The sequence below is a fragment of the Pelophylax lessonae genome (genome assembly GCF_965119305.1).
Source record: "Pelophylax lessonae genome assembly, chromosome: 13".
NCBI classification, from domain to species: Eukaryota; Metazoa; Chordata; class Amphibia; order Anura; family Ranidae; genus Pelophylax; species Pelophylax lessonae.
Window position 1 is genome coordinate 68171947 of NC_138780.1, and position 27309 is coordinate 68199255.

The following is a 27309-nucleotide window of genomic DNA, read 5'->3' on the forward strand; positions in this document are numbered from 1 at the left end:
GTTTTTCCGCCTAATACCATTCAGGCGGCACACTTGGCACCTGTTACACTTATAGTATCCCTTTAGTTGCTCCAAAAAGGTTGGTTGTTTTGTGGGTGCCTCAATGACATTTGGGGCAACCAAATCGCAAAGGCTCGGTGTCCCTTTAAAGATGACTCGGGGTTTTTCAACCAAAGATGATGACCTGGGGGGCCTTTTCATGCGCCTCAAGAATTTAATGATCTCTGAGATTCATACGCAGTGGGACATTGCTTTCCTTGAGACGTATCTGAAAAACAGCATGGTCCCCAGGAGCCTTAGGTGGGAGGTATGCCCCCAAACGGGGGAATCAGAATTGGAGGAATGGTACAAATATTTTAATGAGGCAGGCCTGTCCTTTCTTAAATTCCTGATGGGGAGAAAGAAAGCAAAACTGTCTAGATTGGATGAAGAAGTTAAGTCCATCAAGGATAAACTCGCTCCTTTTATGGACAGTGAGGAATATAAAGCCGCCTCTGGAAATCTTCTTAAGACCCTCGAAAAAGAGGAAAAGGAGCAAAAAATTAAGAAAAGGAAGAAGTATAATCGAGACATTCTTGATTACCAGAAAGGGAGTGTATTTGAATGGCAAAAGAAATTACTTTTGGGGACTGACGAGGAGACTGATGCGCCAATGGATGTCACACAGCCTGGGGTATCGGCCTCCTCTATGGTCCCAGTATCTGGTGCCCCGCAGAGGGGAGCTAATACATCTAAAACTCCCAAAAATAAACGGAGGGCTTCTCAGAGATCACCCGTTAGGGGGCAAAACTTGAATAAGGGGAGACCCCACAATAGGCCTACCGGACCCTATGTTTCCCACCAGCCTAGCCACTGGAATGGTAATGCCGTGGGACCACGGGGTGCTCCATGGAATGGACCTCAGTGGCGAGGTTCTGATGGTGGAAAGCAGGGTCCTTATCGCAATTTTGGCCCTCAATGGAGGCCCCACCCTTCTGATCAACATACTCCCTATAGGTATGACCAGACTCCTCAATGGAGACAGGGACCACCCAATTTTAGGCAGAACCAGTCATGGATGAACCCTAACTATGGTCAGAACGAATATGGTGACTATGAGGAAGGTCCTTATGGTAATGAGCAATGCCAGGGTGGGCAGTATTATAATGTACCGACCAGAAACCAATTCTTTCCCCTAAGGGACAATGAATGTCCCGAAGATGAGGAGCCTGTCAGTTCTCAGCCATTGCAACAACGTAGGGTTGTAGATACTGGGGCCCCCCCCTTCTCGGGCACTCAGCAATTGGGCCAGGGATATCCGGAATGGGGTTTTTCCAGGGTAAATCAAGGCATCAAGAGGTCGGCAGAACAAGACGAGGCACCAGAGGGGGGAGAAGGATCCAACTCAAAAAAAGTAAAGATGTAGCAGGAGTTGGGATCTTCAATTTAAGTAAAGTTGTCCTATCTGAACCTGAAAAACGGATTCTAGACAAGGGTCTTAAGTTTGCCCCCCCGAGAACCCTTAATAAATTTGAGACGTACATGGACGTCCACAAATTTATTAGGAAAGTGAACATCAAACGCTACATCGCTAGCAACCCTGTTAAAGAGAATCGCATGGTATCCCAGTATCAGCACTCTGGGCTTGCGAATGCCTCTTTGTTCAACCCCCCAGGCTCCCTAGCTCCATCTGTCAAAGTCTTCAGAGATATTGTCCTGAGGGACCTTGAGTCCATGAAGGTCCATAAGTGCAAACTAAATAGGGACTTACAAGAAGGACTTGATTCTTTATGTAAAAATAAAGAGTTAATTATTAGGCCTGCGGACAAGGGAGGGGCCATCGTTGTCCTGGATAGATGCGATTACCTACGAGAAATGCATCGTATTCTGGATGATGGCTCCACCTACTCTGTCCTGTCGAGGGACCCCAAAGGCCCATACAAACGGGAATTGGGGAGTATTATTGATAGGGGATATCAATTAAACATTCTTAATAAGAAGGAGACGTCTTTCTTAGTACCTAAATGTCCTCGTACCCCTGTCATATACTACTTGCCTAAGATTCATAAAAGTCTGACTTCCCCCCCCGGGTCGTCCCATAGTCAGTGGCATCGACTCTGTGACGTCCCGGGTGGGGAAATATATTGACTTATCTACAGCCCTTAGTACAGAGGATGCCATCTTATGTGCGGGACACTAGGCAGGTTATCAACACACTTTCCAACTTCACTCCTACTCATGGTATGTGGATGGTGACGGCAGACGTGTCGTCACTGTACACAATTATTCCTCATGAGTTGGGTTTGGGTGCAGTCAATATGTATCTAAATAGAGACTCAGGCTTGTCCAATATACAAATTTCATTCATCATGGAATTATTGGAATTTGCAACCAAGCACAATTATTTTTGGTTTGGGGGCCGGTTCTACCAGCAGGATACTGGAGTTGCCATGGGCGCCAAATACGCCCCGTCCCTGGCTAACTTATTCATGGCCCAATGGGAGGAGGATGTCATCTATGGCCGCAACAGACCGCAATTGGTGTTGTGGGCCAGATATATAGAGGACATCCTCCTCCTGTGGGACGGTCAAGAGTCTGATCTTGTCGGTTTTCTGGAGTCGCTTAATGTCAACACTAGGGGAATTCATTTAAACTATGAAATCAGCCAAAGTAACATCACCTTTTTGGATTTGTCCATCTCTATACGAAATGATATGTTTGTCACCAAGACGCATTTCAAGGCCACTGACAGGAACTCCTACATACCAGTTGACAGTTGTCATCATGAGTCCTGGTTGAAGGCTGTTCCTAAGGGGCAATATATGCGCCTACGGCGTAATTGCTCAGATCATAGCGATTTTCTTGCCCAGGCCCAGACTCTCACCGAGAGATTTCTGGAAAAGGGTTATGACAGGGGGTCTCTCGATGAAACCCTGGAAGAGGTTAGTAGGATGGACAGACTAAGTTTGTTGACACCTGGTGCTCGTGGGGTGGGCACTGATGTCAATGTTTGTCCTTCTTTCATTACCACCTTTTCCAACCAACACATGGGCATTAAGAAAATTATACAGCGTCATTGGCATATCTTACAGAATGACCCTGTATTGAAGAAAATTATGGTTGAAAAACCCCGAGTCATCTTTAAAGGGACACCGAGCCTTCGCGATTTGGTTGCCCCAAATGTCATTGAGGCACCCACAAAACAACCAACCTTTTTGGAGCAACTAAAGGGATACTATAAGTGTAACAGGTGCCAAGTGTGCCGCCTGAATGGTATTAGGCGGAAAAACACCAAGGAGTTTGTTTCTACCAGCAATGGGAGGACCTTTAAGATCAGTCCCTTTGTTTCCTGCACGAGCACTGGGGTCGTTTATCTGCTCCAGTGCCCGTGTGGGTTGCAATATATTGGGCGGACCAAACGTCCTCTGAATGTTCGTTTGAACGAACATATTGCCAACATACGCAAGGGCTTTGATAGACACTCGGTCTCTAAACATTTTTTGGTGGCACATAAGGATCCGAGGAATATGTTGTTTTTAGGGATTGATAAGTTCTCCCCTCATTGGAGGGGCGAACCTTTAGTACGTAAGCATCTCCAAAATGGAGATGTCATGGATCCATAGAGTCCGAACATACACGCCGTACGGACTTAATGTTGACACAGATGTCAATGCATTCATTGACACAGCCTGAGGATATGGCATTTTAAAGTTTATTATATATTATTTCTTTGAGATGATTGCTTTGGTTTTATAGGATTTATTACATTTGTTGCTTTCATTCTTCACAATTCATTACTGGTTTGGACATTGCTTAATAGCTCTCTATGTGTCTAGTATTTAATTAGCGTAATTGATGCTTATTTAACTACATCATGTACTGTGGAGCACCAGAGTTCACGAAACTGGCATTTATATGTTAGTATGAAGTGGACATGTGTTTTTGTCACTGGGTGGCGCTATCATTTACCCCATTGACTGAAAGCTTATTTATTTCTATATTATATGTAAATTTAATTTATATTTTTTTATATTTTACATATTTTTTATTTTTATTCTCAATTATATTGAGTATATTCGTTTAATGTTTAATTTTATTATCAGTATTGAGGGAATGTGAGGTATCATGCTTCCTGTGACCGATACACAATATTGATTCGTGATTTTAATATTTGTGCCTGTCAGTAGGTGGCGCAACTAACTTTTAATTTTTAGCCTTTAATGGGCACTGGCATTCAATTTGATGCTAAGGTGACATTAATGTTGCCATATAATCTTTTAGTTTGAAATTCTGGCATATACCCTCTTGCGAAGTACCCTAGTGCAATTAGTGGCGGTCTGTCATCAGTGCGGACATCACTGCCTTTGGTCTTCGGCAAGATGGCGGATGGTCCCGCCCTCGATGGTCACACGGGGCGTGATTCCTAATGTATTTAAGCGGTGTCGTCAGCACGCCGCCCGTAACTTGAAAACGTCATATTTGACGAAACGTGCGTCGGTCGCGGCGTGCTGACGTCACCAGCTTGTTGAGGACGGGCAGAGGAGCCGACCGGCCGACGGCTCATCTCAATCCCTGTATCTACGCTTGATGCTTCTTATGTTTGTGAGTAAAATTTACCATTTGTGAATAAAGGGTTTGTTGGTTTTACACTATCAAGCTTTCTTTTATTACATACTTGGTTGTGATTTGGAGTGATCGTTCCACCTACTGCTGGTTCCGAGGGTCATCCATGGGATATTTGGCGTTTACCCATATGCGATTTGGTAAGAGGCAGTGGTGTTGGGGTGATCTTTGAATCTTTGAATTTGGTGGCTTTTGTGTGTCCCTTTACCTATCTTCTGGTAAGCATCTGGAACATAGGGGTGCTGGTGCATAACTTTCATCCTTATCTGCTCTGGTGGTGGTGTGCACTTCTCAGGGTGTCATTTAACAACAGTATTATGCTATGGAAGCTTCTGTTTTCTTTACATGATTTCCATCCATCACCTGAGATGAATATGGGCTTGCAGATCTGAGATTGGCAGACCTAATTTGAGTTTGGCTTTTCCCTTTCCTTTATCCGGTAAGGAGACTACATCACCGGTGATACACGTTTCTGATTTGGGAATTTACATTTTGGACTGTGTTTATTTCTGGAGATTATTTGGGACTTTCAGAGGACATTCATTTGGAGTTAACATCATATTGTGCCTTAATTTGACATTCATTGCCATTTATAACACAATTTAGCGCAACTTATTTATATATACTTTTTTGATTGTTTGTCGCAATTTAAGTTGCTGCTGGATCTCATTAGTTAGCGCAGTTATCTTCTTGTATGAATGTAGGTTGTATTTAAATGATAGAATAAACTTCAAGCTCCTCATTGAGACCATTGAGTATTTTCTATAATTTTATCTTTATTCTATACATTGCGCTATAATCTGCCTTATGTTAATTTTCTTTTTTATTATTTCTATTTGTTATTTAAATTTCATTTTCAATTTCATCTCAATTTTTGATTATATTATTAATTTATGCACATATCATCTGCATCTCTCCCCTTGATACGTCTGTATATACACATTTTTAGTATTTTCATTATATGTTTATATCTACATTTATGGTTTCCCATATATATGCACGTTTATATTTTTGAGACGCCTGGGAATTTTTATTTGGATTTTCTATAATTTTATCTTTATGCTATGCTATTCATTGCAATATATCTGCCTTGTTATTTTCTTTTTATATTTATTTTTAAATATATTTATTTTTTATTATCATTTCTATTCAAATTTCATTTTCAATTTTATCCTAGTTTTTTTTATTTTTTTTATTATATTATCAATCTTTGCACATATTTGCATTTGTATATGCCTGTATCTGCTACATTTGTTTTTATGTCTTACCAAGCCAATAGTCTTGTGTGTATGCAGATAATAAAGGGTTAATGACAGATTGGGCCATTCATGTGCTCTGCCCACTCCCTGCCCCCATCTTGAAGAGCTTCAAAATTCTGCTGTTGCCAACCATCCTGTGACTTGACAAAGCGCATGCGTGGAAAAGGCGTAGTCATGGCAACATTTCCCCTTTAACGTTCCAGGCTGGTTTCATTGGCATCCTATTCTGGTCCGGCATGTCAGGCATTTGGGTCTCGGCAACGAGACACGGGAGCACCGGCAGGACCCGGCCTGGCTCCCGAATGTCTGCGGCTCAGTGTCGGCGGCTGGTTACTGCACACCACGGTGCACTTTCTCCATACTGCTTAGCCGAAAAGTGGACATTAGCCCTTCTACATCTGGACATACTGGCCTGGTATTGTACTAATTTTTATGATGCTAAGGATTTTAATGTACTTGCTCACAATAAAACAGCATTGAAACTTTCCATTAGCTCTTTACATTTCACAAGGATATTGTGTCCACCATCCCATCCAGATAGCTCTGTCGTATTCCTTTCTTTTTAAGCCCGTAGACCAGTGTTTCTCAGCTTCGGTCCTCAAGGCACACTAACAGGCCAGATTTTAAGGCGGACGTAACCCTGTGGGAAATTCAAAAAAATAAAACATCTTGAAGATGCATGTCCAAGAGTCTTTTAAAAGTAGGTATACTCCCCGCAGTTACTACCATTTGTGGAAGAGAGTTCCACAATCTTATTGCCCTTACTGTAAAAAAACCCTTGCGTAGCCTGAGGTTAAATCGATTCTCCTCTAATCCCATTGTATGGCCTTGTGTCCTCTTATACTCCGTGCGATTGAATCTGTTTTTTTTTTCTATGCGCAGATCACGTTAAAGTATTTGCAAATGGCTATCACGTCCCTTCTCAGGTGAAGTTATTTCCCTGCTTAATTTTGTGTCATCTGCAAAAACTGAGATTTAGCTAGTGATCCCACCCTAATGCTATTTATGAATAAATTGAACAAAATTGGTCCCAGGACTGAGCCTTGGGGGACCCCACTCCTCACTCCAGACCAGTCTGTGTATGCATTAATTATTACCACCCTTTGGACATGCCCCTTTAACCAGTTTTCTATACAAGAGCTGATTAAAGTTAAGGGACATCCTCCCCCCCCCCCCAATGTGTCTGTAAAACGTCTCAAAAGTGACACATGCTGATAGATGAGGAATTAGAAGAGGAATGAAGCACCGGAGAGAAACACCACTTGGAGCTTTGGAGAGAGAGAAGTAAATACTACAGATATGTCTGCTCTGTTCAGATTTCAGGACTGGTGTTTACAACCACTTTAAAGGTCATCCATGAATAATTATCCATAGGCCAGTGTTCACAGTATACTAGTTCCATAAAGGTCACTCACAAACCAACTGCAGAGCAGCAAGGTTAATGGCTGTTGGTGACCAGACCACCATAGTCTGCTGTGCAAACAAATCCCAGGGAACAGGGACAAGCCCTTCAGTATCCACTAATGAGGCACCGATGTGCAACAGCAGCACCTGCAGGGGTATCCTGGACAGTCTTCACTCTCGTGGTGGTCACATCCACTAAAGGCTCTTTAGGGATAGGGCTCCACAACAACGGCTCTGAACCTTTACAGCACCCTACACCACATTGCACTATGGGCCAAAGTTCGCTCCTCGCACAGGATCTTGTGCCTGAAGCAACATTATAGGCTGGTCCCTCACTCATCTTCTCCAGGTACAGGTTTAGTTGAGGTTTCAACCAATTTGAAAAGGTGCAAAGGGAAGCTGCATTGGTTTTAAGCAACTAGGTGTCTTGATAAAAGAGTCCTAAAGAAAAAAAAAATAAAAAGAAAATGGTTGCATCTCCCAGAGCATCTCCTGGAGGTCAAGTATAACCCATGGTCAAGACTAAAACACTTGTGTCTTATAATATACAATTAGGAAATCTCATCTACCATTAAGACCAGCACAATGGTGCCTACCCTTCATTTACAGGAAGCATCCTTGGACCCAGAAAAAAAAAAAAAAAAAAAAAAAAAAAAAAAAAACTAGACCTGGGCTGAAAACAAACCATACCTGAGGTACATTGCTTTGCATTTTCCAAGTCTCATGGAGGTAGCCCTTTTTCTCTATATACTGTAAAATTAATCTGTGGACTAATCGAGATGAATGCGGCGCAGCTTCTTCTGCAAAAAAAGAAAAAAAAGATAAAAAACACCAACACATTTCAAAGGGTTATAAACCTATATATAAATGGCCCATCAATTTTAGCACTTGTAGTTCAACTAAAGCAGAGCTATTCACAATGAAAGAGGTCACAGTACTCCCTCTGGCAGGAAAGGGGAGGTTTCTCATGATCAAAGATCAGCAGTGCATCAACATGCTTGTGGTCATTCAGGCACAACTGCACTGGTACCACTTTGCTACTTTCTAAACTCCAATACAAGTCAAGCAAATAATGATCAGGTTCAATAAACTAAACATTTTAATCCATTACAGTGTCATAAAAGATTTGCAATTGTGGCCACATGTCCTTGTGATATAAATACCTCTGCTTTGGCTGTTTGGTTGGACATAACTGCATTTAGTATACAAGAGCCGGAGGGAGACCGGCGTCTATTGCTTTGTTAAAGCTGTGTCAACCTGCCTGCTAACGTAGAGTGGCAGAAAAAGGTAAACTCACAAAACAAAAATTTTTTTACACATTTGCTAGGTAAAACAGTAACCATTCGATTATTTTTGTCCAGGATTGCCCTTTAAACAGACAGGTTAATTCCACTGATCCACTTAAATCTGCCTATATTGGAAAAAGTACAGAACTTTATACTAACCCTGTCATTGCCAGAGACTTTTTTTCTCTTTTTTGCATATGCCTTAAAGCGGTAGTAAAGTCTGCTTTGTGATTTTTAAGCCTATAAGGTAAGCCTATAATAAGGTTAACATGTAGGTAAACTAAACATCTCCTAAACATGAACAGTTTAGGAGATATTCACCCTGGATGGAGCCGATGACGCCAACGACACATGCGCTTTGACGTGTGCTGGAGCTTCAGAGCACCGTGTCACAACTGAGTGCTACCGTGTGCACGCGCGGGAGTGCTGACATCGCGGCTCTGGCCACTCACACAGCCTGAGTCTGCAAACTCAGAAGGAAGACTGGGCGGAAGATGGAAGCCCCCTCAGCGGTGACTGCGCACTGCTGGAGGGCTTCATTTTAAGGTATTTCATAATGTGCTAGCGTGCAATTTTTTTTATTGCAGCGGTTTCTTACTGCTTTAAAATGCAGATTTAAGGCCTGAAGATTAGCTAGAGCATCCAAACATTTTCTGAAAGCAGGGACCCTGGAGAATAAAATTCTGGTAGTTTAAATTTTTTCTTATGTTTCAAGACATTAGCACTATTGCTTATCCAATGTACAATGTTTAGGCAGGTGTGAAAAAAATTCTGTAAATTAGGATTAAGAATGCTTCCAGAAATAGATGTGTTAATAGTTTATTTTTAGCAATAAACAAAATAGAACGTAAATGAACAGAAGAGAAATCAAAATCAATATTTGGTGCGACTACCCTTTGCCTTCAAAACAGCATTAATCTTCTAGGTACACTTGCATACAATTTTTAAAGGAACTCGGCAGGTTCAAAATATCTTGGAGAACTAACCACAGATATGCGGATGTAGGCTGCCTCAAATCCTGTCTCTTCATTTAATCCCAGACAGATGTGATGTTGAGATCAGGGCTCTGTGGGAGCCAAACCATTTTTTCCAGGACTGCCTTTTCTTCTTTAAACTGAAGATACTTCTTAAAGCGGAGTTCCAGCCATTTCACTCACCTGTCCAACGGTCCAGCGATGCGGCCACCCGAAGCCTCGATCCTCTCCCTTGGCGCCGGCATCACTGCTGTGGGCACCCGGCTGTGACAGTTTGCGGCTTCACAGCCGGGTACCCACTGCGCATGCGCAAGTCGCGCTGCGCGTCTTGATTGGCCGGCAATCTTCTGGGACCTCTGACATGTCCCAGAAGATTGCAGGGAGGGAGGGGGAGAGGAGAACTTCCGTTCAGGGCGCCGCGGCGCACCGAGCGGAAGTGGGAGCGGGTACCTGTCAAAACTAGGTACCCGCTCCCCCCCCCCCAAAAAAAATGACATGCCAAATGTGGCATGTCAGGGGGTTAGAATACCTTAAGCGGAAGTTCCACTTTTGGGTGGAACTCCGCTTTAATGACATTGGCTGTATGTTTTAGGGCTGTTGTCCGGCTGCAGAATAAATTTGGGGCCAATCACACGTCTCCCTGATGGTATGGCATGATGGCTAAAATTGGATTCTTCTACTAAAGTAAGGTGCTGTTATGACCTATCTTGCATTTCCAATGTAAATATATAACAAACAGGTGAGTATACATCAACTCCCAGTAAATAACTAGAAGTGCTAGTAAAAAACTGAATAAATGCAAATTGTTAGCACTTAACTAAAAATATCATCATAATGTTGACAGTCCACTATTAAATAAAGAGCCAATAATCTTTGATGATCTCCAAACACTGACCGCAACCAGTAAATAAATGTGCTTTCTTGCTTGAAAAAAGTTCTCCACCTCGTAAAAGGCAAAATATATGCACTCACCAGAGTCCCCAGGTCCTAGGGACCACTGAGCTTTATAGAGGTAGGTATGTAAAGACATCCAGAAATCCTTTCACAACGAACACTCTTAAGCCCCGAACACACGAGTAGAAATTCGGCCGGGAAATTTCATCGGACGAACGATCTGCCGATTTTCAGCTTGTTAGTATGGTGCTTCCGACAACCGACTCCGACTTTTCGGCCAAAAAAATCCTGGTGTGCAGGCTATATAATTTTTGTCGACCGTCAAAACACGTCCGATTTTCGTCTCATTAGTACAGATTTCGATGTGGAAAAATCTTATGAGCAAGACTAGGCATGCTCAGAGATGAAAGAACACATACAAAGCAATCCAACACATGACATCACTTCTGAAGAAGAATTCTGTCATGCGGGAAAATTAGTGTGCAGTCTAGAGCACATTCCAACCAACGGACACCACTCTGGATAAAAGACGGATGACCGGTCGGCGGAAATTCGTTGCGTGTGTACGAGGCTTTAGCCTTGGTGCACAACCTCCTCTCAGACAGCAGATTGCATATGCCATAAAGGCAAGAAAACAAGATGATCGTGCAATACAGTTTATTAGAAGTATCCCCTCAATAACATCTCTAGGTAGTCTGCTTACATGACAAGTGCCTAGAACGGCACCAGCTTGAATCGTCCCTACTGCACCAGTAACGTCTCACCAACCTCTTTGGTCGACCATGACGAGGCCTGTTCTGAGTGGAACCTGTCCTGTTAAACCAATGTATGGTCTTGGCTACCATGCTGCAGCTCAGTTTCAGGGTCTTGGCCATATTCTTTTAGCCTGGGCAATCAATATAGAGCATAGAGATGTGCCGGTTTTCGGTAATTCGATATATCGCGGTATTGCATACCCACGGTATTGTTATTGTGCCATTTTTAAAATACCGTGTTTATCTGCTCCTCAAGTCTGACTTTTGAATTGATACATTTCAGTGAGCTGGATGACTCATTCACTCACTCAACAGTTCACTCACTCAATAGAAACAGCTCTGGTAATATGATCCTAGAGTTTGAGACTTAGCTCCTCCCTGTAACCAATCAGACGGCTCCCAGTCCCAGCACACACCCGCATGCTTCTTCCAGGACTCAGACACAGAAACACTGCCTAATTTACAAGCAAGTTTCTGCAGATAGAATTGGATAGATAGATAGATCTAGATAGATATTATATATTTATATAGCTATAGATAGATATAGATAGAGATATACACACACACATACATACATAGGCATAGCAGCATATTATATATATATATATATATATATACACATATATACACACACACAGGCATAGCAGCCCACATTACATTATTATATAGCCATCAAGCAGTGTCTGGCCTACCTGGTGATGACTGGTCCTTGCGCTCTGATCCGATGGCCTGGTCATTAAGGGGACAAATCCTTGCGGTCCAGAAGTGGTTAAACCTGCAGGAGGACCGGTGTTTTTATCTATTAATGACTTTACTATTGCTTTAGGCCTGGTTCACATGTATGCAGGTTGGGGGCCCACATTTGCACAGGCATAGCAGCCCATTGATTTGAATGGGCTTGAGCTGCTATGCCTGCGTTTTTGGCTGAAAAAAGGTGCATGTAGAATTTAAAAAAATGCAGTGGCCATGAAATCCATACTTCTTTTGCATCATGCGACTTACCTGCAGTTGCTGCACACGCAAACTGTGTTTTTAAATGCTGGGCCCACGTATATAAAAAACACAGAAAGCTTGCCAGAGCAGGGTACTGCAAGTTAGTCACATGGTGCAAAAACAGGATGGATTTCAAGGCCACTGAATTTTTAAAAAATGCTGCATGCACCTTTTTTCTGCGGAAAATGAGGAGATAGCAACCCGTTCAAATCATCGATCGGGTCTCCGATGACGTAACCCGGAGGCGGCGTCCATGACGTCACATCTGGGTTACTGTGCCGCAAAAGGCGGCAGATTTAAAAAACGGCTGAGTGGAAAAACAGGGAAGTGTAGTGGAGGGGTCTAGGGTCTTTTAGACCCTCGATCCCTCCATAAAGTGTACCTGTCACACATATTGCTGTCACAAGGGATGTTTACATTGCTTGTGACAGCAATAAAAGTGATCAGATTTTTTTTTTTTTTTTAAAAACCTGTAATAAAGTTAAAAAAAAAGAAAAAAGAAATAGGAAAAAAAAAAAAAATGTAGCCGCCCCCGTCACCGTTAGCTCGCGCACAAAAAAAAACGTATACGCAAGTCGAGCCGCAAATGAAATCGCTGTTCAAACCACACATGTGAGGTATCGCCGCGATCGCCAGAGCGTGGGCAATAATTTAAAAAAAAGAGCTACACTCTAACTCAAAACTGGTAACCGTTAAATAAATTTAAAGCATCGAAGATTGAGATCTCTATTGACCGTAGTTTGTCGCCATCCCACGGGGGGGCGCAATTTTAAACCGTAACATGTTTGGTATCTATTTACTCGGCGTGACATGTTCTTTCACAATATACAAAAAAAATGGGCTAACTTTACTGTTTAGTATTTTTTAAAATTAGTGAAATGTGATTTTTCAAATTTTTTCCAAAAAAATGGCGTTTTAAAGACCGCTGCGCAAATACCGCGTGACAAAAAATTTTGCAATGACCGACATTTTATTCTCCAGAGTCTTTGCTAAAAAATATATATATATATAATGTTTGGGGGTTCTAAGTAGTTTTCTAGGAAAAAATACTGGTTTTAACTTGTGAACAAAAAGTGTCCGAAATAGGGCTGGGGGTAAAGTGGTTAATGGCTATATGTTGAGTTATTTTGAAAGGACAGCAAATTTACACTGGTATACAAGCTGTACACTCACTACTTTACATTGTAGCAAAGTGTAATTTCTTCAGTGTTATCACATGAAAAGATAAAAAATCTTTACAAAAATGTGAGGGGTATACTCACTTTTGAGAGATACTGTATATTTACACTGAAAAACGCAAGTTATGTCATAAAAGAGCCTTATTTTAGATTCCATGGTATAGCGTTTCACATGTAAAGGGGCGGCAGTTATTTGGTAGTGGTTTTCACTTCTACTGGGTTGGTGCCTTCAATGGGTTTTTAAAACAAAATGGGATTTTTGACTAAAATAAATTTCTCTAATGTTCATTGACGGACACAGCTCCTTATCTTAGAGACTGTAGGGTTATGCTGCTCCCTACAGACATAGGGCACAGTTAGAGAAAAGCTTGAGCATGCCTATGAGGCAGTCCCTGGGGGTATACTCCCACTTCCTGCTATAGGTATTCAGTTTTGTAACAAGCAGTGTCAGAAGAGAAAACAACCCAACTCCAAAGAGGGGCAGGTGCTGTGTCCGTCAATGAACATCAGAGAAACGGATTTTATGGTTAAGTCAAAATCCCATTTTTTTCCTTTCCTTCATTGACAGACACAGCTCTTCATCTTCATGACGGTAGGGAACGTCCTAAAGCAGTGTCAAACATGAGTGGTGGGAACAGCAGAAAACAAACTTCCCAAAGGCTAAACACCAGAGATGTATAGTAACGAAGTAGAACTACTTAAGTACTGTACTTAAGTACCGAAATGCGGTATCTGTACTTTCCTAGAGTAGAATTTTTTTCTCCTACTTCTACTTTTACTTCACTACATTTTTTCAATGATTTCGATACTTCTACTCAAGTATTTTTTTTTTGTGCTGCATAGTTACTCGTTACTTTTAAAAAAAATTACCACTGCCAGAACAGTAGATGGCAGGTTGCATAAAGCTAAAAAAAATGTGTATAATGTCATTTGTAAATCAGCACATACGAAAATAAAGGCTGTGTATAATAAAAGCTGCTATACCAAATCTTTCCAATAAAAAGAAAATATGAAACAAACAAATAAATGGTGCTACAGCGCTTAAAGTGCATCAAGAAACTACTAACAAACACAGGTTAATCATTTTAATAAATCATTTGAAATAATAAAAACAATATGATGTTCATACTTTTGACTTCTTTCTTTAATAAACTACATAACACAGTACTTGTACTTCTACTTTAAGTACTTGAGTAGAATTTTTTTTTCAAAACTACTGGTACTTTTTACTTTTAGTACTTAAGTAGCAAATTTTTTGAAAAAACTACTTGCAATACTTAAGTAAAAAAAATGTTGAATACTTTAGTACTTCTACTTAAGTAACTTTTTCTGCGAGCACTTCCACTTCTACTCAAGTAATTTTTTGATCGAGCACTTGTACTTTTACTCAAGTAGAAATTTCGAGTACTTTATACAAGTCTGCTAAACACAGCCAACCAGGTAGCATGGAGCTCAACTGGAGCTCACCTTAAAAAAAAAAAAAAAACCCCTTAAAGAGGACAAGTCCTCTAAACAGCAGCTTGCAAACCTTTGCTGCCATTGATGTAAATGCCAAATCATCCACTTTATAAAACTTTGTGAATGTGTGCACAGATGACCAAGTGGCCACTTTGCAAACTTGCACTACTGACGCCTGATGACGGAAGGCCCAGGAGGCACTAAGCGCCCGAGTGTGCCCTGACAGGGAAAGGAGGAACCCTCCATCCCTGTTCTTACGCGAGTGTGCACTTGTCCTTGACCTATTAAAAAGGACTGCACTTGGAGGCACTTTTCTGGTTTTCATTTGTATCCTAGTAACAGAGCTAACTTCACTCTGCTCTGAGTGCTTGTCATTGATCAGTCCTCTTCCAGATTACAAGTGTACTCACCATGTCTTATGGACATTTTCATACAGACATTTTTTTTAATGGACTTCTGGATTGAGTTTTTCTTCATGTATTTAGTTGACTTCTACCTTTTTTTCCCTTGTTTGATACGGTATCTAGGCTGTGACAACTCTATACCGTAGATCACACATGTACCTATGAATTTCTGCCCATGTTAAATTCAATATTATGACATAGCAGATGCTTCTGTTTTTTTGATTCCTGACTGAGTTGGTTGGGAACCTGTTGCTCCTTATCTTGATTATGTAATCGGCCCTTTTCCTTCGTTAAGCGTTTGGAACATTTATTCCTCGTTCGGGGGCAGGCATGGACAGACACTTATTAATCCACTTAACTTATTTGTACCTACCTCCAGCACTTTGGTATCATTTTACAGGTTGTTTTTGATAGATTATTCCATGTCCCCTTTGCTTTGCAGTTTTTATTCGGGCAAAAAAAAAACTCTCAAGTGTTTGGGGGCTGGGTGGGTTATGGTAGTAGTTTTTGTTTTTTGGGAAATTTTACCAGTTCAATTTTGTTATTTCCTCAACCACCGTCCATTTACTATGCAGGTACATCTCATAAAATTAGAATATCATCAAAAAGTAATGTATTTCAGTAATTCAATTCAAGAAGTGAAACTAATTTTATATAGATGCGACACACAGAGTGATACATTTCAAGCATTTCTTGCTTTTAATTTTGATGACTTACAGCTAGTGAAAACCCAAAATTCAGTATCTCAGAAAAGTAGATTATATAAGACCAATAAAAAAAATAGAATTTTTTGTAAACCCAAAATTCAGTATCTCAGAAAAGTAGATTATATAAGACCAATAAAAAAAATAGAATTTTTTGTAAGAACTTACCGTAAAATTATTTTCTCTGAGTCCTCTGACAGTCGCCGCCTATCCATTTAGCCTTCACTATTGGGTAATGGCGCCCTCTGCACGAGTAAGCTAGGCAGTTTTAAATGTTAATAAAAACTTTTCTATACTTAGACACACCTCTAGGGGGCCGTCCCCAGCTATTATCCTGATCCATTTACCACTGGTCCACAGTTTGTAGCAAGCAGTACCGGAGGGGCGGGGGCGGCGACTGTCAGAGGACTCAGAAAAAATAGATTTTTGTAAAATCTTACCGTAAAATCCTTTTCTCTTAAGCTCATTGACAGACGCAGTCCTCTTGATTAATATCAAATCGGGTTATACTGCCCTCTACAGGAGTAGGACACTAGGCAGAAGGAAAACGTTCTGGCCACACCTTAGGGGCAGTCCCAGAGGGTATATCCTCTCACTTCCTGCTACAGGATGTCAGTTATGTCACAAAGCAGTGTCAGAGAATTTAACCCAACCCAACTCAAAAGTAGAGGGGCGGGTACTGCGTCTGTCAATGAGCTTAAGAGAAAAGGATTTTACGGTAAGATTTTACAAAAATCCATTTTTCTCTGTCGCTCATTGACAGAAGCTGTCCTCTTGATTAATATCAAATCGGGACGTCCCAAAGCAGTGCCACAAATGAGGGGTGGGATAACAGAAATCAAAATCCAGAAGGCCCAACCGGAGCCAACTAGAAGCATCAAGGACTCATCGAGCAAAAAGATGAGACCTAAGTGAAAAACCCAACAAACCCTCGAGGTAGACCAACAGTCTCCTCACACAGCGGCCTGCAGGAACCTTGCGGCCAAAAGAGGCATCCGACGATGCCAGCACATCAACCTTATACAATTTTGTAAAGGTATGAACCGACGACCAAGTAGTCGCCTTGAAAACCTGGACTACTGACGCCTAATGGCGGAAGGCCCAGGAAGCACTAAGCGCCCGAGTAGAGTGCGCCTTAACAGGAAACGGGGGATCCCGATCCTTTAATAGAATAAGCCTATACCACCGTCTGTCTGATCCATCTAGAGATGGTCGCGGCAGAAACAGGCAACCCCTTTCTAGGGCAATCCGTGATCACAAAAAGTGAATCCGTCTTACGAAGCGAGTTCGTAGTAGTCAAGTGTACCCTGATTGTCCGAACCACATCCAAGGAGTGTAATGCAAACTCCCAAGGATGGCTAGGCTTAGGACACAGGGAAGGTGACAATATTCTCATTCAGATGAAACTCTGAAACCACTCTAGGAAGGAAGGATGGATTCGGACAAAGTACCACCTTATCTTTATGTACCACCAGATATGGGGAACGTCAGGACAATGTGGCCAGTTCTGACACCCTGCGTGCAGAAGTGATAGCCACCAAAAAGGCCCCCTTCTGGGATAGCAAGGGAATCTCCCTAATATTTTCTAAGGGAGGTTTCTGAAGAACCGACAACACCAAATTAAGATCCCAGGGCGGTAAGGGCGCGCACCGGCGGAGCCAGGTGCCGCACCCCCTGGATGAAATTCCGCACCAAGAAATAGGTAGCCAAAGGCTTCTGAAAGAAGATTGCTAACGCTGAAACCTGACCATTGACAGTACTCAAGGCCAGCTTCTGCTCAACCCCCTGTTGCAGAAAAGCCAAGATTCGGGTCACCGAATAGGCACGTGGAGGAAATCCAAGGGATTCACACCACGCAATATAAGACCTCCATGTGCGATGATGGACTTTTCTGGAAGTCGCTTTCCTTGCTTTAATTAAAGTAGGAATAACTGAAGTTGACAATCCCTTGTCCTTCAGCACCTGGGTCTCAATAGCTAGGCTGTTAAAGCCAGCGATTGTAATCCCTGAGACAGCAGATCCTCCCTGAGAGGAAGTCTCCAAGGAGTGCCTAAAAAAAAAAAAAAAAAAAAAGTTTTTCTAAAAAATCTTGCCAGGACCAAAGATCCCAGCAAGGAACTTAGGTCCTTACTCCTAACTAGACAGAAAAAAAACTGACATCCTGTAGCAGGAAGTGAGAGGATATACCCTCTGGGACTGCCCCTAAGGTGTGGCCAGAACGTTTTCCTTCTGCCTAGTGTCCTACTCCTGTAGAGGGCAGTATAACCCGATTTGATATTAATCAAGAGGACTGCGTCTGTCAATGAGCGACAGAGAAATAATTTTACAGTAAGTTCTTCCAAAAATTCTATTTTCTCTTACGTCCTCTGACAGTCGCCGCCCATCCATTTAGCCTTCACTATTGGGACGTCCAAAAGCAGTGAAGGTGTGGGAAGATGCAACCAACTGAAAAGGGTAAGGAAAAAAAACACCCCAAATAAGAGACAGAAAAAAATATGTCTCTGTAAACAACCGCCGCACTTAAAATGATGCGGCCAAAAGGAAGCATCCGAGGATGCCAGTACATAAATTCCGTAGAATTTGTTAAAGTGTGCACAGACGACCAGGTAGACGCTTTGCACACTTGAGCCACAGAAGCCTGATGGCAAAAAGCCCAAGAGGCACTGACGGCTCTAGTAGAATGGGCCTTCACAGGGAAAGGAGGAACCCAACCCTGGATGGAATAGGCCTGAACAATCGTCTGTCTGATCCACTTGGAAATGGGTGCCGAGGACGCAGCCGGGCCCTTCCTAGGTCCCTCAGGAATAACAAACAGGGAATCAGACTTCCGAAGAGATTCCGTGGCAGAAAGGCAAAACCTGATCCCCCGGACCACATCCAAGAAATAAAAACCCCCTCCTTGGGATGCTTGGGCTTCTCACAAAGCGAAGGCAACACGATATCCTCATTGAGGTGGAAAGACGAGACCACCTTGGGAACAAAAGACTGATTGGGTCGCAGAACCACTTTATTCCTATGAATCACCAGATAAGCAGAACGGCAAGACAAAACCGCCAGTTCAGACACTCTGCGAGCAGACGTGATAGCTACCAGAAAAGCAACTTTCTGGGATAACACAGGCAGAGCAATCTCTCGTATGTTCTCAAAGGGAGGTCATTGTAACAGACCACACCAAAGTCAGGTCCCAGGGAAGCAAGGGAGCCTTCCTCAGGGGAGCCAGATGCCGCACCCCTTGGATAAACGTGCAAATCCAAGAATTAGTCGGCAGGGGAAGCTGGAAAAAGACGGCCAAGGCTGACAACTGACCCCCTAGAGGTGTGTCTAAGTATAGAAAAGTTTTTATGAACATTTAAAACTGACTAGCTTACTCCTGCAGAGGGCGCCATTACCCAATAGTGAAGGCAAAATGGATGGGCGGGGACTGTCAGAGGACGTAAAAGAAAAATATAATTTTTGTAAGAACTTACCGTAAAATTCTTTGGGAATCCGACACCACCTTAGAGAGAAAAGACTGAGTTGGTCGTAAGACCACTGCATCCCTATGAATAACCAGATAAGGCGAACGGCAAGACAGAGCTGCCAGTTCAGACACTCTGCGAGCAGAGGTGATGCTCACCAGAAAAGCTACTTTCTGGGACAACACAGGCAGAGAGATTTCTCCGATGTTCTCAAAGGGAGGCCGTTGCGAAACGGACAAAACCAAATTCCGGTCCCACGGAGACAAAGGAGCCCTCTGGGGTAGAGCCAGATGACGCGCCCCTTGAATAAAGGTGCGAATCAGGGAGTAAGTTGCTAAGGGATGCTGGAAGAAAATGGTTAAGGCCGACAACTGACCTTTGATCGTGCCCAGCGCCAAATGCTGTCCCACACCTTCCTGCAGGAAGGCCAAAACCCTCGCCACCGAAGAGGCGCGAGGAAGAAAAACATCGCGACTCATGCCAGGTAATATACGCCATTCAGGTATGATGGTAAATCTTCCTGGAGGTAGCCTTCCGAGGTAGGAATGAAAGCATCAGAGAGACCACTGTCTCTCAACACCTGGCTTTCAACAGCCATGCCGTTACAGCCAGAGACCGTAAGGCAGGATGGAAGATCGGCCCCCGAGAGAGCAGATCTTCAGGAGGTAGCCGCCAGGGAGGCTCTACGACCATCTGCACGAGGCGTACCAAGACCGACGTAGGCGCGACGAGGCCAGCCTAGAGCTACCAGAATTACCTGCACCTGTTCCAACGTCAACCTGCGGAGGAACCTGGACAACAGTTGAATCGGAAGGAAGGCATAAATTAGCCGCTACCAGTGGCACCACCCACGTGTCAGCGGCATCCGTCAGAGGATCTCGGGCCCTGGCCGCGAACCTTCCCACCTTTTTGTTTTGCGACGAGACGCGAACAGATCAACATCCGGAGTCTCCCACCGGGCACAGAGGGGAAGAAACACCTCCGGATGCAGGGACCATTCCCCCTGATCCAAGGACTGATGACTGAGATAGTCCGTCTGCCAGTGCTCCACTCCCGGAATATGGAACAGCGGAGATAGCTGGAATTTGTGCCTTGGCCAAAGTCAGAATCTAGGCCACTTCCATGGCTGCCCGGGCACTCCTGGTGCCCCCTTGGTGATTGATGCAAGCCACAGCCGTGGCATTGTCGGTTTTGAACCCAAACCAGGTGACCGTGCAACCAAGTCGCCCAATGGAGCAGGCAGAGTTTGATCGCCCTGAGCTCCAGAACATTCATCGGCAAGGAGGATTCCTCCGTTGACCACGTCCCCTGGGCACACAGGGTGTCCAGTACACCACCGCAGCCCATCAGGCTGGCATCCGTGGTGATCACCGTCCACAACAGGGGCAGAAAAGGCTTGCCCTGGCTCAGAGCGGGTGACAGAAGCCACCACGAAAGCTCCGACCTCGGGAGACGGCTCAAACATATCATCCTGTCCAGGGACTGTGGAACCTTGTGCCATCTGGCAAGAATCTCTGCTTGCAGAGTCCTTGTGTGAAACATGTCCCGCTGAAGGACTGGTATAATAACTCTTTTGGCAAGAAGATCTTGCACAGTCCCCTCTCGTAAATGATCGGGAGACAGACGGATATTTGACGGAAAGATCCTGTCTGCGAGACGAGATCGAATCTCGATCTTGTACCCTGAACGAACCAGTTTGTGAACCCCTTGTCCTGAATTTTGGACAACCCGGGTTCCTGAACAAGACACAGACCTCCCCCCACCTCGGAAATGGGTGAGGGTGTCCTGGCAGGCGGACAACGACTGGGCCGTCGCACCAGACTGACCGGTCGTGGGCTCACCAGACCAGGAGTACTAGTCACTGCCAGAGGCCTTGAAGGATGTTGCTTCGTCCCTGTGCTGCTCGGGGCAGGAGGGTACTCGTACCCCCTGCGAGACCCTGGACAACCCCAACCAAGGGGGTCCCCAAAAAGCCATTCCCACAATAAGGGATATCATACACAATCTAGTTGGAGGCATGGTCGGCCGACCAGCTTTTCAACCCAAACCATGCGTCAAGTGCAACCACTACCGCGGATAACCTTGCGACCAGATGAGCCTCGTCCAGGGCCGCGTCACACAGGAATACCATGCCTCGGCCATACGTTCAACCACGGCAATAAGAGTCGGAGAGACCAACTCCGCCACCGAGTATAAGCACCTTGACCCATTCCGTATCTGTGAAACCAGCAGGGAAGTGAACACAGGCATGGGGGGGAAGCCCGCCACCAAATAAATATGGCGGGAAACAGACTCCACATGCCCATCCATCGGGTCATTAAACACCCCTCCCCGGGCACCACCGTGAAGTTACTTAATCCGGAAAGTGTGGTGCACCCCAGGTGACACCGTCTGCAAAAGGATAGCGGCATTGAAAAACCGCTTAGTCATCGCCAGCGCGAACTTAACGCGGCGCCACTGTACGTTTACAATGTTGTGAAACTCCTCGGGACAGGGGAAAACCTGACCCGACTTCTGGGCTGTGCTGGACTCGAAGGAAACCCGCTAACCTGACTGGGTGGGCTCATCATGCAAAATTGAAATTAAAATTGAGAAAATTTTTCTGGCAGAGCGAATAAGCAATCAAAGCGCATTCCCACGCTGCCACGGAGGAGGACCCCTCCACCTCCCCTACTAAGTGTGCGGACTAGAACCCCTCAGGGGGACACTGTCCGTGGCAACCACATCAGGCTCAGATTAAGATGACAGAGGGCACCGGCCGGTACTGAACCATACACTGACATTTGTAGCAATGGCTGCAGGTAGAGATGCAGCGGAAAAGTGCTCCGCATGTTTTGGAAGCGCAAAAAATAGATCAGTGGGGAAAGGGTTAACCTAGGACTCGTTTTGGAAGTAATACAAAAAAAGGGACACTGGTCCTTTAAATCAGCAAGTTTGCGGTCAGCACCGCGATCCCGCAACTGCCGCCGGAGTTCCCCTTTACATTGATAAGATTAACTGAGGGAGCAGTGGATTTTTGGAAAAAAATACCCAAAATGCATTAAAAACCCCCAAATGACAGGCATATGAAAGTGAAAAACGCTCACTCCTGCAGTAACTGAAGATGGATGAAGGACATTATCCACTAGAGGCAGACAGTGCCCTGAGCTACACAAAAATGGATGCCAATACAAGTCGATGGGGAAAAAAAAATCACAGGGAAAATGGCCGTCGCCCTTACTAGTCGGCTGCCCACATCCAAGATGGTGCCGGAACCGGTGCCAAATACAGCAAGAAAATGGCTGCTGCCCTCACATGGTGTCAGCCAGGCTGCCCTAAACCCAAAATGGCAGCCGAAACAAACGGCGCCAAATTGGTCAGGATACCAGGACCTGGCCACCACGAGAATCTACCAGGAAGACCCCCAGGACAAGGTAACAAGCCCCCACATGCCCATGCAGCGTTTACTGGAGAGCCCCCCCCAAAGGGGGCAGGGAGGTAGGGACCGTGATAAAACACAGTGGACCAACACCAGTAGATGACATGGCTCCCCAAATATTACTGTGGAAAATATTTCATTTCATTTAGAAATCAAGGTCCCAGAGTCTGGAGGAAGAGTGGAGAGGCTCAGAATCCAAGTTGCATGAAGTCCAGTGTAACGTTTCCACAGTCCGTGATTATTTGGGAAGCCATGTCATCTGCTGGTGTTGGTCCACTGTGTTTTATCAAGTCCAAAGTCAGCGCAGCCTTCTAACAGGAAATTCTAGAGCACTTCATGCTTCCCTCTGCTAACCAGCTTTATGGAGATGCTTTCATTTTCCAGCAGGACTTGGCACTTGCCCACACAGGCAAAAGTACCAATACCTGGTTTAATGATCATGGTATCACTGTGCTTGATTTTTCAGAAAACTTGCCTGACCTAAACCCCATAGAGAATCGGTGGGGTATTGTCATGAGGAAGATGAGAGACACCAGACCCATCAATGCAGATGAGCTGAAAGCCACTATCAAAGAAACCTGGGCTTCCATAGAACCTCAGCAGTGCCACAGGCTGATCACCTCTATGCTATGCTGCATTGATTCAGTAATAAATGCAAAAGGAGCCATGACCCAGTATTGAGTGCATACTATACTGTACATGCTTTTCAGTAAGTCAACATTTCTGTATTAAAAATCTTTTTTTTTATTGGTCATATGAAATATTCTAATTTTTTTGAGATACTGACTTTAGGGTTTTCAATAGCTGTAAACCATAATCATCAAAAGTAAAAGAAATAAATGCTTGGACTATATCCGTCCATGTGTAACACATCTAAAGTTTCACTTTTTGAATTTAATTACTGAAATAAATTAACTTTTTGATGATATTCTAATTTTAGGAGATGCACCCGTATATGTCTACATATTACAATCTCTGGTGTATACTATATATGAGACAGGTTTATTCGTCCATGACTTTGGTTACTGCTTGCTTTACTGCTGGTGTCTATTGCACCCTTTTGGGTATTATCCTACATTGCTAATGCCACTACTTGGTTATGTCTACATTGCGTTTAATTTCATGGAATATCAGAGGGCTTAATTCTAAAGTGAAACGCTCTTTGATATTTGAGTATCTGGCTCGTCACAACCCACATGTTGTCCGTCTCCAGGGTTATGGCTCTCAAACGTGCCAGAGCCTAGCATGTGCTACTCATTCCACTTACTCCCCGTATGCTTGGGGCACTTCTTTATTAATAGCAAAGTCCGCCACGATAAACTTTTAAAGGGGTTGTAAAATCAGAAGTTTTTTTATCTAAATACATTCAATGCATTAAGATAAAAAAAACCTGTGTGCAGCATCCCCTCTTAAGCTTACCTGAGCCACTACTCGATCCAGCAAAATCCATGACCGTCTTAGCTATCCGGGACTCCCCTTCTCATTGGCTAAGACACAGCAGTGACAACATTGGCTCCCGCTGCTGTCAATCAAAATCAGTTAGCCAATGAGGAGAGAAGGGGCAGGGCCAAAACCGAAGCCCCATGTCTGAATAGATACACAGAGCTGTGACTCAGCTTGGGTGCCCCCATAGTAAGCGGCTTGCCGTGGGGGCACTCAAAGGGAGGGAGGGGTCAGGGGAGCAAAAAAAGGGACCTGAGAAGAGGAGGATCCAGGCTACTCTGTGCAAAACCAACTGCACAGGAGCAGGTTAGTACAGGTTTATTTTTTATTGAAAAAAAAAAAAAAAATTATATATATATATATATATATATATATATATATATATATATATATATATATAAAAAACCCCACAAGACTTTTACAATCACTTTAAAATGGATCCTGGAGGATGTTTTGTAATCCTTCTCCTTGAAATTCTAGGTAAACCATAAACTGTAGGTAATCTGTATATTCCGCCCCCGTTTCCATTTGAACTAGTTATGAGTGTGGTGTTCGAATTGGCTGAGAGTCCCCTTTTACTAGCTGGTGATTTCAACACAGTCCTTGACAACTCCCTTGACAGAGTTGGTGGTTCTACTCTACCTCCTGCTCCTTTATGCTCCTATTTAGACACATTTGACCTTGCGAACGCCGGGAAATGAAAGCATGCGGATACACAGGAATATTCCGGTTATTCTGATACTCACAGTACATTGTCCTGCATTGACTTAAGTTTGCTTTGACTTAAGTTTGTTTGCTTAAGACTTGCTTAGTAAGGTGACTGGGATCACATATCTTCCTAGAGCAATATCTGACCATTCCTCTTTATTGGTGGACCTTGTTCTGGGTAGATCTAGTTCCTATAGGATCTGGAGATTGAGTCAGTTATGGCTTGCTGACTCAGCCGTAACAGATTAGGGGCTAGTTGACAACTACTGGGTCACCATTAGAACGATAAGTCGTCCGATTATCTGAACGTGTGTTCGGGGGCTTTAGGAGCAGTGCCTCCATACCTGTGGTCTGGGACACATATTGCGTGGCACTTTTGCTGCGGCTATTGGAAAGGCTCGTAAGGTATCTAAAATGGTGGATGCGGAACAAGAATTCTGTGCTGCTGCCACTCGCTATTCTGCCTCCCCTACTCCTGATAAATACTCTACGTGGCAACATAAAGCCTGAGAATTTCATTTAATGCTATTGGAATGGAATGCACTCAGAAAAAAAATTATATCAGAATCAATGGATCTTCGAGTTTGGGGATAAGAATAGCCGTCTTCTAGCATCTCTCGAGACCAGATTTTCAGTCCTGTACTATTCATAGAGTTAAAAACTCTGCTGGTGTCATATTGGAACAAAATGACGACATGAGTGGACATTATACTATGTAGAATTGGAGGATTACAAATTCGAAAGGCAATGCAGTCCTTTGCTCACAATAAAATGCCAGGTTTGGATGACTTTCCTATAGAGTAGTACCTACAATATAAAAAAAAAAAAATTCAGATTTCCCATTTACTCTGGGTTTTTAAATGTGTGTTTTAAGCTCGGCAGTTACCACCCTCTATGTCAGAATCGCGATTTGTTTTTACTCCAAAACCTCATAAAGACCATCTATATTGTGAGTCATACCGCCCTAGTTCTCTAATTCAGATGTCAAAAGTCTAGCCAAAGTCCTTGCCTGTAGGCTGAATGAAGTAATTGATACTATTATAAAATCAGATCAGACCAGATTTATCCCAGGTCGATCTACCACTATCAATCTATGTAGGCTCTTCACCAATATGCAGGCTAAACATGATATAATGGGCTCTAGAGCTGTCGTAGCGCTAGACACGCACAAGCCCTTGTTTTGGTGGAATGGCCATACTTACATGGAGGTATTGGTGAACTTTGGCTTTGGCGATATTTCTTAGATTAATTTGATTGCTTTATTGCAAGGACTAGACTTAGGGTAAATAATTGGGTCTCTGAATTTCCCTCTATAATGAGAGGCACTAGACAAAGATGCCCTCTATTGCCATTGCTGTTTGCATTGGCGATAGAGCCTTTAGCTGAATTAATAAGGTCTACCTCTGCTGTTGCTGGTCTGGTAATTAATGGTTTTGAGGAAAAGGTGCTCCTCTATGCGAACGACATGCTCATTTATCTGGCTAATACACAATCTTGTTCATATACTCCATGTCATTATTCAAGGATTTGATCAGTATTCTGGCTTTCAAGTAAATCTAGAAAAATCTTTTTTTTTTTCCCATTAGATCGGGATGCAGCGATTTCCCTTCTATCCTTATTTTTCTTGGCTGAACTAGATGGACTTTGAGTCTTTTTTTCCAACCAGACTATGTAACCATGTCCAGTAAAAATTGGTTCTAGTTTCCACTATTTAGGCATTATAGTGCAGCAGCCTATTTCCTCGTATTTCAAGAATTTCTTGGACGCTCTCAAACTCAGAAGCACTCTAAAAGGTTTGGTATAATCTACCCCTAACCTTATTAGGTAAACATATTTAAAGTGATTTTCCTACCACGCTTCCTTTAAATACTAAGTAATTCCCTGGTATATGAATCCAAACACTGATTTCAAGAGATTGACTATCCTTAATTTATTTGGGGAGTTAGGTTTGCTAGAGATATCCTGCAATTGCCTGTTTTGGAAGGAAGCCTCGCAGCCCCTAACCTTTGGCCCATGCCCACTGATGGTTCTACCTTGAAATTAATAACACTGCTTCGGCTCTGGATGCCGCTATTCTTACTTCCTATGAATCCCTACAAAATCTTCTCCAACATGGATCCACGATGGGGACAGTCAAACATTGGAAGGGAAAAACCTTACCAGCAGGACAGATCGTAACTCGATATTCTAACCGGACCGTATCTCCTCATGAATCCACTTTTCTTGTAGGTACGCATCCTTTAAATCGATGGAGGCCAGAAAATCCCCTTGATTTAAGGACGCCACCACCAACTGGATGGATTCCATCCGGAACTTCTGCACCCGGGCAAATTGATTTTAGATATTTGAGGTCCAGGATAGGATGCACTTT

The 27309-nt window shown here is 43.5% G+C and overlaps 1 protein-coding gene across 1 annotated transcript in view; it reads right to left on the reverse strand.

Moving 5' to 3' along the window:
* The window catches only part of KNL1 (kinetochore scaffold 1), a 437074-nt gene that overhangs the window by 44428 nt on the left and 365337 nt on the right, over positions 1–27309 (reverse strand). Inside the window, exon 24 of the mRNA XM_082274949.1 lies at positions 7956–8065. Coding sequence (XP_082131075.1) covers positions 7956–8065 — 110 coding nt within the window. The remainder of the gene's footprint in view (positions 1–7955; positions 8066–27309) is intronic.